Source organism: Scatophagus argus, chromosome 8, assembly GCF_020382885.2.
Source record: "Scatophagus argus isolate fScaArg1 chromosome 8, fScaArg1.pri, whole genome shotgun sequence".
NCBI classification, from domain to species: domain Eukaryota; kingdom Metazoa; phylum Chordata; class Actinopteri; family Scatophagidae; genus Scatophagus; species Scatophagus argus.
Window position 1 is genome coordinate 22,977,379 of NC_058500.1, and position 16,130 is coordinate 22,993,508.

At 37.6% G+C, this 16,130-nt stretch overlaps 1 protein-coding gene across 1 annotated transcript in view; it reads right to left on the reverse strand.

The window, feature by feature from the left end:
- Positions 1-9,030: 9,030 nt before the first annotated feature.
- ntsr1 (neurotensin receptor 1 (high affinity)) overlaps positions 9,031-16,130 on the reverse strand; it is a 49,289-nt gene continuing 42,189 nt past the window's right edge. Inside the window, exon 4 of the mRNA XM_046396362.1 lies at positions 9,031-12,485. Coding sequence (XP_046252318.1) covers positions 12,230-12,485 — 256 coding nt within the window. The 3' untranslated portion in view covers positions 9,031-12,229. The remainder of the gene's footprint in view (positions 12,486-16,130) is intronic.

Consider the following 16,130-nt stretch of genomic DNA (forward strand, 5'->3'; position numbering starts at 1 on the left):
GTAAAAACAAGTCGTAATGCCATACATCTGCTCTGGAAAGAGCAATGTCGTTAAATCACTGCAGCTAAATTTGAGCAAACCAGATCAGTTTCCTGTTTGCTGTCTTGAGCACACCCATTTCCTCTCGCAAATGAATCAGTCATTCATTGAGTGTATTCATGCACATTAGCCTGCAACTGCCTAAGAACTCAACTGAAATGACTAATGAATGGCTTGAGAACAACACAACACTACATCTCACCTTGCAGGTAAGTAGTCATGATCAAATGATCAAATGATCACCCTGCAGATAATGGCGTCAGATGAGAAAACATTTGTATGTGTCACTATGGAGTTTCTGTTGTCTCAGACTGCAATTAAAAACAAAGTTGCCGTTTATGTTGGAAGACTTACCGGCTTTCCTCATTCTGGATTCTGACACACACGTTCCTGACTGAGACCGGTCGCTGTTTGTCTGAAGGGAGTCATTGAAGGCTGTACTGACTGCAAATTATAGTTTCTCTCTGGCTGTGACCTCTGAGCTTCTTTTTACGACATGCAGAGGGAATGTAATGATGTGAAAACATAACCTTGGCACAAACTCATTGAGATGTATTTCAGATGAGGAACATGCTGCCTCTAAACCGAGGCCATAGGTGCGCTGCAAGCTATTTTACTGAATCATATTAGGGTACCAGAAGGTTTGGAGTGTTTATATCATTTGCTAAGATTTTGATTATCTGAGGACAAGAGATCAAATTTTGTCAGATTTTATCGCTCAGTAATGCATTTGCAGCACCTGAGGTTGTTAATATCTGTGGTTGTATTGCAGTCTTTGTGGATGAGATGGAGCTTCCGTTTGAGAATTTCTAACCTGTGAATGCGAGAGCTCTGTGCTTAATGCTTGCTTCAGTAGAGTAGCTTCAACCGCACTACAAACTAAAAGACTTTAATTAGTCCTAACAGATGAGCTTCCTCTATCTCATGTTGTTGCAGACATGCACACTGTTGGGTGAAACAGTGACCAACTTGGCATCTTGCTGAGACTCAGTCTTCTGGGTTATTTATTAAATATCTTAATCATATTTTTGACTTGCACTTTCATTGGTTTTCTGTCAACACTTACGGCCTCAAACTATGAAATAAGTCACCAGGAACAAGTGAGTATGCCACCCTCTGGACTGGATGAAGTTCTAAGGTGGAGGATGAGACACTTTAGCTGTCTTCTACTAAAATGCCGCCAACCGTGACTCTACTGATAAACTCTCTTATCTGTCGCCTCATGATATATTGAACCTGCCACTTCACTTAACCAGCGTGTTTATGTTTTCAGAGAAATGTAATACCGCACTTGTGTTTCCGTGTTTCATATCAGGGTGGGGAAATGAAAAGTATTTAATGTTGCAGCGATAAAGGTGGTTATTTTACTTTTTCTCATTCACAGTAAATTGACTTTTGGTTTTCTAAGTTTGAATAATTGCATGCAGTCTGACCTTATTGTTTTGGTTGACCCTCATCTGATCAACATCACTTAGAGAAGCCAGCAGAAAGCTGTTTTCAGCTGACATGCCCTGGTTTACCCACTGAAAAAAAGAGAAAGAAAAGAAAAAGAGCATGTGTAAATATGCAACAATTACAATATAATAATACGTTTCTCAGATTCTAATATGTTATTGTTATGTTTCCATGAATTAATAGGTTTATAACAGATTTTGCACTCAAATCTACTGAAAATCCTGCAATTTTCTTTTCTCTCAATGTAGTTTAGTAACAAATCACATGTAATTGATATTGAGTAATCAGACTGCAAAAAGTATACTTAGATTACACAGGAAAATAAATCTGTAATTATAGTTACATTACCCAGTTATCTTTCTGATTACATCATGAAATATGGCCTTTTTTTAAATGAATATGAATATGCTTAAGATGTTCCACTGTGTATCAAACTAAGCTCTCAGGTTGCCAGTTTTGTTAATGGTGACAGTTTTTGATGATAATGGAGTTTTATTCCTCTTTACTCACACTGTAAATGGAAGCTGAACATTTTCAGTCAGAACTCCTCTGACTGAAAACAAAACCGCACTCCAGATGTTGTAGAATGTTGTAGTCTAAGGGTCAATGATTTGGCATTTGGTAAATGATTAATATGACTAATACATTGTGTTTACACTGAAAATGTTTTCAGATGTTTAAATAGAAATAGAATATTTGTTGTTTTGTTATTATGAGGTACAATATTTTAATGTTTGATTCTGAAGTAATCCAAATCCAATCCAAATCCGTAATCAGTAAGTAACTGACTGCATTTCAGAGTAACCTGACATAACAATGACAATTCTAATTTTTGCTGAAAACAACAAATGACAAAATGTTTATGTAGTTTCAATAATTTCACTGCTTTCTGCAAGGCCCTCTCATTGCTGCTCTTGTCTCTGTACCTTAGTGGAGACATCATGACATTGAACCTTGACTATGAGCTTATTCTTTATTTTTGCTTCACCGCTTCATGCCAACATACCTCAATACCTTTACAACTGAAAAATCTGGTGACCAATGCCAGGGCTTGCCACACACACACACACACACACACACACACACCCTCGATGACTAGCAGATTTATGGTGACCAGTTATAGACCCATCTACCACAAATCAGTTTTAGTTTGCATTATTATAACATCTGACATCCTTTATTGCAGTAAGATATTGGACTTCTTAATTATAAGTATTGATTACTTTACCACAAATAAGCGAGCATCCAAAAAGGGATGTTGCTGTGTTGTTCATAGCATGCAGGGAACAAAAACAAGAAACCTGTACTGCCCTTTTTCACATCAGCATGTATACTGGGCAGCATAGGCAATCATTAGCACTGTAGTACTATTGTATTCACAATACATTTATGTAATCAAACAATGTATGAATTCAAAGATTTTCATGGCTTCTGGGAGCCAGTGATTCTGGAGGAAAATAGCTGATTGTTGTTGGTGGCTACTTGACAACTCAGCAATAATGTGTTTAGAAACAGCAACTGACAACTACTGCATCCATCCATCCATCCATCCATTTTCACTACCTGCTTTATCCGTCAGGGTCGTGGGAGGGGTGGAGCCTATCACAGCTGACTACGGGCGAGAGGCGGGGTTCACCTTGGACTGATCGCCAGTCAATCACAGGGCTGACACACAAAGACAGACAACCACACACTCATACACTCTCACACTCACACCTAGGGGCAATTTAGAGTAGCCAATTAACCTAATGTGCATGTTTTTGGTATTGTGGGAGGAAGCCGGAGAACCCGGAGAAAACCCACGCAGGCACAGGGAGAACATGCAAACTCCACATAGAAGGGCCCAGACCGGGATTCAAACCTGGAACCCTCTTGCTATGAGGCGACAGTGCTAACCACTGCACCACCGTGCCGCCCAAAATACTGCATATTATGCCATTAAAATGTTCATGAAATCACATCATAGCAGAAGCAGCATAAAAACAGTGCTCTTGTTGATGCTACATCTACAGGTTGTTTTGCTGTTAGGAGTTCTGCTTAATTTGTTAAAAGCCTGAATATACTCTCAAATGGATGTGGGGTTCGCTCAGAGGGCATGGATCACACATGTACATATATATTCCATGGTTTGTTATAACAGAGTGGTTATGAGACAAAATTTATATCATTTTTGATGACAAACTTTACATCACACGACACCACAGAAGATTCTTGTGTGTTTTCAGCCGGTAATCATTCTTCCCCATTTTACTATGTTCATATTGAAACACAGTAACCACAATTCTTAACTAATTTATTAAAGCAGTATTTATTGCATTCTGTTAATTTGTAAAATTATTTTGTTCTTTATTTAAATGTAAATTATTTTAATTTAGCTTTGGCAATTTGTGGAAACCATGGAGGCCAACAGGGAAAGAAAGAACAGTAAGGAATGTTACTGAGTTTTTTTGCCCGTGACCTGGCCATTCTGTCTGACTGCTTTCCCTCCTCTGTTCAGCTGCAGCTAATGAGGCCGACAGCTTCCTCATGAAAACCTGTGGGAAAGCCATCTCTAAGCTCCTGTGTTGGCTCTGAAAACAATTTGTTGTGCAAATTCCCAGAGATTGGATTTGGATACCCCCTGTGCTGGTTTACCTATCTCCAGTGACTGGGCAGTAACATGTGGTTCATACGCCTGACTGAATCTCTCTCTCTCTGTCTGGGTTTCTTCCTCTTAGTTTATTCTTTTTCCTTATTTCTCTGTATATTTCCTCCCTTATGCCTCTTTTTATGTCTCTCACTTTTCACTCAGACACTCCTCTCTGTTTTTCTGCATTAATTAATATTTTTCTTTTGATGTTTCCAGCCATGTTGCAACATTTGAAGCCATGGCTTATTGTCTCAGCTAAATGAGGCAAATACAAAGGAAATCAAGAAAAATATGACATGTTGCTGGCTTTCCCGACTCCAGAAGCAGTTCATGGATAAATATGCATGTTCAATATGATAATGTAAGAAATTATTGAATGGAGGAATATTTTTTAAAAAAGAAACGTAAAAATTGAAGAATAATAATAAAAATGATAAATAAGACATAAATGTGTAAAAATAGATACATAGACTGCAGATTTGTAAGATACATACATGGATGTACAAATGAGTTGAGGGTAAGCTTTCATCAGTAGCCATTTCATCCAGTGTTTCTATGTTGTGAATAGGAGCCCATCTTCTATTCAAAGTTCCTCCTCTTCATAAGTAAAGCTTTCAGGTTTGCTGGTAAATAACCTAGAAAGGGAGACCAGGCCTTCCGAAATAGTTCTCTTCTGTTTACAGCTGCCTGTAACCTTTCATGAGGCAGGGTATTAAACATTTCTCTGTACTAAAGGGTGATACTTGGTAGGGAGTCTTTGATCTGCTTGTGCAAAAATACATTTTCAGGCAACCATGAGGAGATTCCTGAGAAGTTCATTGATTTGGAGATTTTGTACTTTTAATAAACCACGAGGGTTTTTCCTCACAAGGGACAGTTAAAGGGACAGTTCACCTCAAAATCAAATATATATATACATATACGTATATATATAAGGAATCTGGGTGTTATTTCCAGTCAGGATATTTCCTTTAACTCACACTCACACAAATTTCAGGGACTGTCTTCTTTCATCTGTGTAAACTTGTAAAAATCAAGAAGATCCTGAATGCAGAAAAATCAATCCACCCATTTGTTGCTTCTAAGTCATATCATCACAAGAAGCAACAACAACAACTAGTAAAGATATTGTATTTCCTCAGTACTGGCTTGTCTAAACTGGCTACCTGTAAAATCCAGAATAGAATTTATAATTCTTCTCCTCAGATCAAAGCCCTTATTTGTCCAGCACTATCATACTGTATATTAAAGAGCTCATAGTACCCTATTATCCATCTAGAACATAATGCTCCCACACATATAAATCAAATTTTACCTTTTACCTATATCAATCAGCTAATTTGAAGTCGTTGTCTAACAGTTCAAGTATTACCATTGCTGCTTGTTTATCAAATGACACTTCAGCTATTTACAATACACAAACGTCAGCTACTTTTGATGTTCTTCAAGTGACCATTCCACTACTTTAAATGACATTTAACCTGCTTCAGCTTCTTACTATGCAGTTGATAATTCAGTTGCTTTCAGCTGTTGTTTCAACTACTGTCAGTGCCTCTACACAAACTGACTCCATTGCAAATATCATCTACTTTCAACAATTACTCTTAAACTGATACTTCCATTCTTTAAGTGCCTCTATTTAAAGTGCAAACACCCGTGCAATATTTGACATGCAGAGAATGAACATTTTAGAATGCATCTGCAGTCTTAAGTGTGAGCGAGCACCCTTCAATTTTCTTCAGAAAATGTAGCCTTTGTAATTATTTTTGAAACTAGAGAAATTATACATGGTGTATTGAAAAAAAGACATGATTATATAAGAAATAACCAAGAAATGTACTGATCCAGAGCAGGAGATTAAATGAGAAAAGGGAAAATAAAAGCTTGTGATCTCTTTTAGCTAATGTGAATTCTCTGTGGTAGCTACTTGGATGGATTAGTATCACTGAATGACAGCACTCTGCCTCGCAGGCTGCAATGCATCTTCATGAGCGTCACGCCTCAGTGTCGGCCAGGTTATAAATGGTATTATATTACTGCTTACTGCCTGCAAGGCTGCTTTGTAAACTGTCATACCAGTCACTGTGACCAGAAGGCCTCATGCTGGTCTACAGTACAGCAGCTTAACCATGTAGGAATGTGTTAAGGTGTTCCCTACAGCTGGATGAGTAGGACTAGCCATGCAAGTGACAGACTAAGAATAGGAGGATTATGGTTCAGAAGAAGGTTCTTCCCAGAGCCCCAAAGCTTTGATCCACTTTCCCTTATTTGTGGGACTTTCCAAATTCCCCCAGTAGAGCCAGGTGGATTTTTTTTCTGAATGACAAATATGAGTAGAGTTGGTTAAGAGGGAAAGCAGTGGGCTCTCCTTGTCAAGCTTGTCTCCTCTTCCTGTCTCCTTTCTTTTCCTCTTGCAAAACAAGCCACGAAAATGTGATGAAATTCTAGTCAGCCATCAACTGAAACCAAATTACAGATTATAGATTTGTTTGAGCAGCATATCCTCTTGTATCTTACACCAGCAGACATGGTGACATCGTAAACATTTCTGCAGACTGCAGTTGCACGTTGAATGTAAACTACTGTAGAAGAATTGTCTTCTAGCACTCCATACATACCAAACACTCAAACCATTGATGGATTTTAATATTTAATATATTATATCCAATATAATCAAGATCATACGTCCACACAGAAGGCAGAGAAGAGTGTCTCACATGAGAGAATAAAAAGAAAACCAAACCTGATTGGCCTTCTACTCCTCATATGATACAGAAACTCGACAAATAGGATAACTTCCAGATATTAATAAGAGTTTAATTTAACATTGACATAAACCCAATGGTGAAATACATGAGCCTACCAGTTTGTCACAATCAAGACAGATGTTTTTGTGCTATACTTATCCCAGCGGAATAAGACCAGAATGCAATGTTAGTCATTAATTTGCTAATGACTTTTGCTCCATGAGACTGACATACAGAAATGCAGCTACAGGAATTCAGAAACATATGCAAATAATGAATAACATGAATAAAATCATAATCTTAATGCTTCATGCTAGTTTACTTTTACTAAACCAAACCTTATCTGTTTACAATGAAAACCCCCCCCACTGTACATTTGCTCCAAATTAAAATCTGTTTTAAACCACAGTGTAGCCAAGGGACGAAAGTTAAAGATTCATACCATAAAGGTGAGAAGCTGAAGAAAGCACTTCAGCTTTCTCAAAGCATCAGGTCAAGTGTATCAGCTTGCTGTGAAAAACCAATTCAAATGATGTGGCCTGTATTCCGCAGTGGATCATTTTCCCTCTCAGAGGTGATATATGGACGAGTTAGTCGCTTTCTGCCAAGTGCTTAAATTTCCATTTGGCAAAATGCTATGGAGTAGACAGAGAGGGACAAGGGAGGAAAATGTAATTTCATACCCACATCCAGCTCTTCATGGCAAACTAGATGAAGAATGGCTCTAGAATAAGGGCACATGAAAAACTGAAGGAACGCTGGTACAATCTGAGGTGTAAACAGACTTCTAAAATCCCCTGTCACCAGTGTAAATGTTTGGAAAAACACACAATTTCACACTGGTTTCCACAGGGATGAATTCTTGGTCCTGTCTTATTCTGTCTCTTCATGCCTCCACAAGATAATTATCATAATAATGCAAATGATGTTCAATTTCACAATAAAGGCAAAAGACTGGTGCTTATCTAAGGCTCCCGTCAAATGACTATTCATACAACACCTCTCTCGAAAAGCATTTGTCTGGTCATAGTCTTACCAGAGGTGACTAAACATAGAAGTCCTGTCAAGTTTCGCATTTCTATGCCAGTTAAAGTGGTGTGCTTAGAGTTTTAGTAAGAGTTATACTTTGGTGGTATTTTTTTTTCTTAAGTCTCAGTCTCACTCAGTTGTTGTGCAGAAGACTTAAAAAAAAAAAAAAAAGTACCTTGACCTTTGACCAACAAAATCTAATCAGTTCAACCTTGAGCCCAAGTGGGTGTTTGTTCCAAACAAACGGCCATAGAGGAGAATATTTTGTTGACGTAATAAATTATTGATAATAATAAAAACACTCTTTTTTTGTTTGTTTTTTTTCCGTGTGCCTTAGCTGACAGTGGACACCTAAAGTGCTCTCCTCCCCACAGCTTGGGTCCTGATCACACTGAGGACTTTTTTGTGATGGCAGGTGTTTCCCTGTTGCTGGGAAACCAGTACTGAGCTGTCAGTCACTTGCATTCCATAGCACAGACATGATAACTATCAACACCAGCTACATTCAGGCAATCCAAAACCGTAATCTACAACTTACCTTATCTCGACCTCCAGCTAATATACCTCCCAACTGAGCAACACCAGCTAAGAATTAATAACTCTGGCTGCTCAGCAACAACAACCAATAGGCTTTCTCCATTTTTTTCAGTCTTTGGTGTTACTGGCTAGGTCTGCTCTCTTCTCTTCCATTGATAGCAGAGAACAAGAACTGTCATCTTATCTTCAACCTCCTCCAGAGATACAAATAAACATCATTCACAGACATTGATTTTTACTGAACACAGAGGAGAACATAGTAATGTCCCTTGTTATTCCTGAGTTAACATTTTAAGTGAGGCATATATATCTCGTTTGATAAGGCAACAGCCTTCTGCACCTACATGCACATACTCTCAATGACATTTCATTTTTCAAACCCTCACCTGTTAATTGTCATGAGTGTATTTTAGAAAAGGTCAAACCATTCTGCCAAGTAGTGTATTTGTGTGTGTGTGTGTGTGTGTGTGTGTGTGTGTGTGTGTGTGTGTGTGTGTTTACAGCACCTTCTATATGTGTGTGTGTTCTTTTCTCACTATATACCTTTGTATACCTGTGACAGCTTGTGTCGCAGTGAACTGCACCAGCATGTTATATATCTTCATTCTTTTATTATTTCTTTTATAATGATATGAAATAACATTCTGTTAGAGAAACAGGAGATATACAATTAAACATGGCTGATAAGAATCATCAGTGAGCATAAGTAAAATATTTCTTTATATAAATACGATGAACACTGGGCCAAGACACTTTTAGGTTGTAATATCTATGCACAGATCTGTAGAGAAGAGTACAGAAAACACAGTTCTTACTGCATGCGCAGTTTGCAACATTAAAGGGATATACAATGTCTTTTTATCATACATTTCATTCACTATGGCTGTCTGGTGGATTGGGGGTTGGGGAAACTGATGTCAGGTTGAAATAAATTCCACTGAAGTGGCTAAAACCTCCACAGATGTAACAACAGTACAGATACAGTACAGGAACACAAAGCCATCAATCAAAACAAAGCATAGATAGTAAATGTCACCACTATTAACTAAGTATATTACATTTAAAACGACCTATCAGACAATAAAAACAATACACAGAGGTTGATTTTTTTTTTTTTTTTGGACAAGTTACTCCTCTGATATGCACTGCGAAGGTGGTAGCAGTGCCAAGGACAATAACGCTGAGGCAAATCGTAGGCATAAGGGTATATTGTCACACATGAGTGAAATAAGAAAATCACATGATCAAATTTGCATCTTCACTTCTTGTGGGGTTCAGCTTGAACTTTGATGCAAATTGTACCTGCACAGGCAATGGCCACATCCAGAATTTGCACATGTGTGACAATGCCCTAAAGCTGATCTTTTTGCACAATCAGTATTTTTATCTAGGCATTTTATTTATTTTCATTTTTAGCCATGCAAGCAGCATTGCTCTGTGGATGACATGGTCATGAGTTCTTAATGATTTTTGGCGATCCCCTGACTTTTCCTCTAATGCCAACAAGTAGCACTTATCCTGTATTACAGTATGTACAAGATAGATTAGACTGATATTAATTGTGTCTAAATTATGCATCCTAATGACTTTGGTGAGTCCCTCATTTTCCATCTAGTGGCACTAGAAGAAACTATTAGATTTTATCCTCTCTTTAGGATGAATTGCAGTCACTTTGATGAACTCTTGATTTTTCTTCTAGCTCCATCATCAGGGTCAGTATTTTAGTTTATCCAAAACTTTGGTTTATGACTAAATGCTTGCAAATCTAACGCCATTTTGATCACCCTCAACTGTAGTTTGTGTTTCTAATCTAATTAGCAAATATCAGCATGCTGACTAACTAAATTAAGGCAACAACCACGGTAAACTTCACCTGCTTAGCATTAGCATTGTCACTGTGAGGATGCTGCTGTCAGAAATTTATGGAACATTTACTCAATGGCAAACATAAAAAAGGCTGAAAGGTAATTAAAAAACAAGACATCAGCAACATAAGCAGTGCAAACAATGAATGATTCAGCTGCTGTGACCCTGGTAGAGTTGAATTAGTACAGCCTTTCATAATAAAATACCTTTATTTCCATTTGTGTAAAACTGAAGGCTTCAGTTTAGGTTTTCTTGCCAACAGCTAAAAATCAAGTCAAATGGTCAAAGTGCAGCTGTTTCATCCACATCAAGGAATATTTACATAATCGTATTTCACAAAGTCACATACTCTGTGACTTTTGCAGTCACAAGTAACACAAATGTACTCTGTGGTGTACATAAAACTCATGGATGGAATATACATTTACTTCAGAATATTGACAACACAGGCAACAAATCACTGCTAGTCCATTTGTCCAATTTCAACAAGTGTATTTCCTCAAATAGTGGCTGGGGTCTTACCTGCAGAAAGTACCCGTTCTTTGTTTGAAGCAAGCCTTTCATTTCTGCGCCATATTTGGTCATATGTTAGTAAAAGCCCTCTTGTTTTCTGATCTGCTCCCATTTTTCTTTTGAATTTTTGGTTGGTCCTTTAGTGTTTCAGTGGACAAGACTTTTATTTTGAAATATTTGAAAGAATAATTCAGTGACTTGAACATGCATGAATTATATAATAGGTACCAGGAGTTTATGTGTCCTTGTTTTTGGCTGGCTGTTATTTGTTTCAGTTTTACATGCCCATTGTTTGAGATCAGACTTTTATTTGACCACTGAAATAAGTAACGTGATTATCCTGACCCTTTTAAAAACAGCCTCTCATCTCATTGAGTTTTTGAGTTTGTTTTATCGCTTTATTCTTAATATTTCTTTGGTAGTAAGTTTTGAGCCACAGCCTGAGCCTGTTTTGATGGCAAGTAATTTGCACGCAAACAGAAGCCTTTAATAAGCCTAAGATAAATACACTGTAATTTGAGGTGATGTCATGTTTGTAGGTTTTTTTGTGTTTATGTAAGACGAGTTAGTAGTCTTCATTTTGTAGTATAGTAGTATTTAGTAGTATATTTATTTTATAACTTTATTTATTGGTTATATCTGTCAGTAAGCTTTGTGCCTTGTCTTAATAGCACTATTGATTTTTTGGAATTTAAGCACTTTACATTTAAGAAGTGACCTTCCAATTAAAATATTCAATTTTCCATTTTCCATTTTAATATGTTTTGGATTTCTATGAGTAAGTAAGTTAATCATTACAAAAAATCCTTTAATAGCAGTGTCTTCTGTATTTAAACAACGGCTCATCTTAAAGGTCTGTGTGTCTGTGCTTGGTGTGACAATATCATAGCATTATGATATGTTTAACACCATTATCTTATCTTTAAAACCACACTGCACATCATATTTCTAACATTAAAGGCTCCTAACAGGCTCAGTGGCAGACAACTCGCTCCAAATGAAACATCTCTAAACGTACAGTAGGGCACAGCTTTTAGAAGTTATTTTTATAACATTTTAGTTCTGATAGTAAGTTAGTTAAAATGACCTCAATATCACTGCAAGAAGAAACAACATTGATCATCCCTTCATTCATCAATATACAGTTCGAATGGCAGCTTTTACAAGTCTACATCTTTCCTATTTTTAAATCTTCTGTTGTGATATTTTCTTTTTTTGATTTCATAAATTCATGTAAAAACACGACATCCATTAACACTTAACAAAATATGCATTCAAAATGGCATCACATGGTCTCAGAGTGGTCGCTTGAGCCCACATGACAACGTTGGTGACCACACTACTAGATCAGCCTGTGCCAACAGTCTCTAAAAAGCGGCAGTGGGTGGGCTTATAGTTTTTCATTCCAGTCCAATCAGTATGCAGTCTCTTTGATGATGTTGGTGGATAGAGTGTGGTTGCTGGAGATGCTGATGGAGTGGCGGGTCAGGGGGTGGAGGTGCCTCTTGGGTGCATGACGACAGGGCATGCAGAAGTAGCGTAACGTGGAGAAGAAGATCTCGCGGTAGGTGGCCGACACCAGGTTGTAGAGGATTGGATTAATGGCCGAGCTGACGTAGAACAGGACGTTGGTCAGCATATAGAAGTAGTGGTAGAAGTCATACAAGTCACTGTGAGAAAATAGAAGTGAGAGAGATGTTGTTATGTGTGGCACATTTTTACCAGCTTGTAGCATTTGTTATCTGATGCAAATGACTAGAGTAGCACTGTCATGATTTTTTTGTGATATTAATATTCTCCCTGCACTCAAGAGAGCATTCGAATCAGTTTTGTCCCAGTGTTCACTTTAAATAAACTCAACAAATCTAAAATCCCAAGACAATATTGTATAAAAAGGCACAACAGCAACAACAAAGTCACAACATCATTTAGAAAAACAAAATACGACAGCAAAATCAGTTCACTGGATTCATTACAATCAGAGGATTTTCTCCTTGCTCCACACTAAATCAGACTGTTCAAAACAGAGGAAGCTGTAGCTTATTAACTTTTATTTTACGCCCTTGTGCTTAAGTATAAACTGACCCGTGATGGAATAAATACATAGAATAAAGTGCCCTATGTGATTTTAGTGACCAAGCCAACTAGCTTGCTTTGAGAGCTGTCATTTTCTGGTCTTAGCATGTTTCCATGTTAGGGCTTAGCTCTTCAGCAACATCTGTATGCTGACAATAAGTCACAAAAGGGCTGTGAATAATGTGTCGTATGATGAGAATGGGAATTGTATTTTGCTTTATTCTACTAGACAGATACTTTTTTTTTTGTTGTGACTCCACAGGCTAAGAAGATTTGCTAAGAAAAGCAGAGAGAGTGATGACTGGTACTGATGGCTGGTGAGCATGTGTTACACTAACCGAATCTCTTTAGATGTCACTGTGCATATTAGGCTGTGCTGATCCACTAACACAAACGCTTCCAACATCATTAACAATCAGCTATCGAGGAAAAGTTTTCCAAGTTTGTAATGTGGGCTTCCCACCAGCCTCTGGCTTTCTTAATACTATCAAAGCTACAGAAAGAGGAAGAGAAGAAGAAACATTTGTTGCAATTACATAGTCACATGACGAAGAGTAAGACTGCAGATCTAATCTCTCAGCAGTTAAGGGGAGATAAAATCAGAATTTTCTCTGCATGGACAACTATAAAGAAGACTTTACTGCAGCTGAGTTTAAATCCTCAAATGGGGCATATTCATTTCATTTACAATCCAATAAGGAATTGGAATGTCATATTATACATTGTAAAAAATAAAATCTTTATATCCAATTGTGAAAATGTTATTGTATGCTCTGTGATAAACATGCAAGGTTTAGACTTTTTAATTGACTGATTTGACTCTGTCCCTCTGATTAATGTTAGAGAGGAGAAGGAAGAGGGAGATTAAGCTGCATAGCAGGAGAGGAGGAGACATTAAGGATATAAAGATTACATAAGACACAGCAGGAGATGGGAGGGGTAGAGCGATAGTAAGGGAAGAAAGTGGAGGATGAAGGGAGGAGGAACTGCATTATTACAACATATAAGACATACAACATGTAAGAAATCAAGTGAACCAGAGATACTGAAGTGGGGAAAAGGAACTTTAAAGGAATACAAGGCAGCCACTTAAAAAAAAAAAACTGTGTTTGGACACATCTGTTGTATTAGCATTTAAGCTTTAAGCCTCAGCATTTTTCCCATTGTAGTGACTGACTTGACTTTTGAAAATGTCTGTCAGGAGTAAAAGAGATAGAAGAGTTAGCTCTCAGGAGTCACACACAACAGAGAGAGCTGAAGTCGTTCTATAGAGGGCTACATTGATGTTTATAGAATTTGAGGCTAATCTAGGATCAGGCAACCATTTCAGACATGGTGGGCCATTAGCTTGGCATCTACAAGTGAAGATTTCGGCCTTATAAAGGGTGTGAGGGTGAATCTTTTGAAATCAGTTCTTCTGCATTCTGGCTTCTGGAGACTTGGGTTATGCCAGACAAGGTGCACAGGACCATTTTATATTTTTAAAAATACTGCAGTGCTCCTTTGCTGTGAAGTTCCAAAAATGTTTCGTGGATAAACAACTTTTGGATAAATGTTTTTCCATTGGTGTGGGGGTGACTGAACAAAATGGCAACAGACAAAAACATCAGATTTTGGGGGGCTGATGAGGACACTGTTACATCCCTCATTACAACAGTTTGCCATTTTTTACTTTTTTGTTTGCACAAATGAATTTACTTTTACTTTACTTTTTTAATTTTACTTTTTAACTTAAAATCTGATCAGAATTTTAGATACTTATTTTTAGAAACTTAATAGCTCCTGCACAGTCAGTACTGTGGTCATCCTGTGTCATAAAAAGGAGCGAGTCCATCTGGGCTTAGCTGTCCATGAATCTAGTTTTTGTGATAGCAACTCACAGTAACCTCAACAACTAACAATGTTTATTAAAGTAACGTAGTGCAAGGCTGACTTGCTGTTGGGTAGATGATCACTTCAAATACACTATTGCAATGCAACATGGAAAAAAAAACACACACACACAAAGAAAAATAGGTGTGGTGACATTCACAAAAAACGTTCACACCCATGTGCACAAAATCTAGAAATTGTGTCGTGACTAAAAGTGTGACCCAAGTTTAAGTGACAAACTCAATACTCCTTCACTGTTAGATTTTACACATAATTTAACCACCAAGATGAGCTCATACAGTATTATATTTCTCTTCTGTGCACATTCACAAAGCGGAGATAAATACAAATTTAATCTGAAACAAGAGGTGAAAATAAGACAACTTCATACACGCAAACAAGCTACAATGAACCAACCTTAAAGGTAAGAAGTCATAACACATCGAGCGTCATCTCACTTACTAGAATATGGTGTATTGATCTTTTCTGCTCTTGCAACGGACAAGGGTCACTGATGTGTGCAGAAAGTCAATTATGTGTGTGTCTGTCTGCATACAGGGACATCATTAAAGATGAATGAGGAGAGAATTGAAAGGGACAACAGGGATCTTATTGAACATGACCTTTTCATTATATATACTCAGATAATTCTGTGGGCTTTGTCCACGTAAGGTAGGATGGCACATGAGCCATGAGCTGGTTTTTGTTTTGGTAGATTCTGACTGTGATAGGAATCCCTCAAGCAGCTGATATATTTTTTTTCAGAATAATTACACAAGATGTTGGGAAAAAGGTAGACCACAGCTGCAGTATGTTCACGTGTGGTAATTGTGTGCTTCACGCACAATAGTGAGTTTCCTCTTGTGGCTGATTCACACAGGACCAATCTCACTGACATGAATTTATCACAGAGGACTACTATTAACAGGAAAGAAAAGTAAAATATTTGACTCGCTGTGACTGATACTAGCCCTTACATCACCGACTGATGCCCCCTAATCCCAGTTCACATCCATCCACACTAGGTGTGTTTTGACATAAAATCAGCAAAATTCTAGAGTCTACAGTGGAATACATTTATTTCTGTTACTTGAGCGTTGCAGTACTGATTTAAGAAAATAGAGCTCTTTGTCTGTCATTGTCACATATACAAAGCCTTTTACTTGATATTTCATATTAGGGGCCATTCTACACACACAGTATGGATGTTGATGATTAATCAAAACTCCCGTCCAAGTAAGCAGTCACATTTTGATGACTGCTTTGATAACATAACATCTTGCCTATACTGGCGGTGTTTCTGATGCATTTTCAGTCATTTACATGCTTTATGTGCCTAACCTTTGTGTTTTGTTCTGTGCTATCAA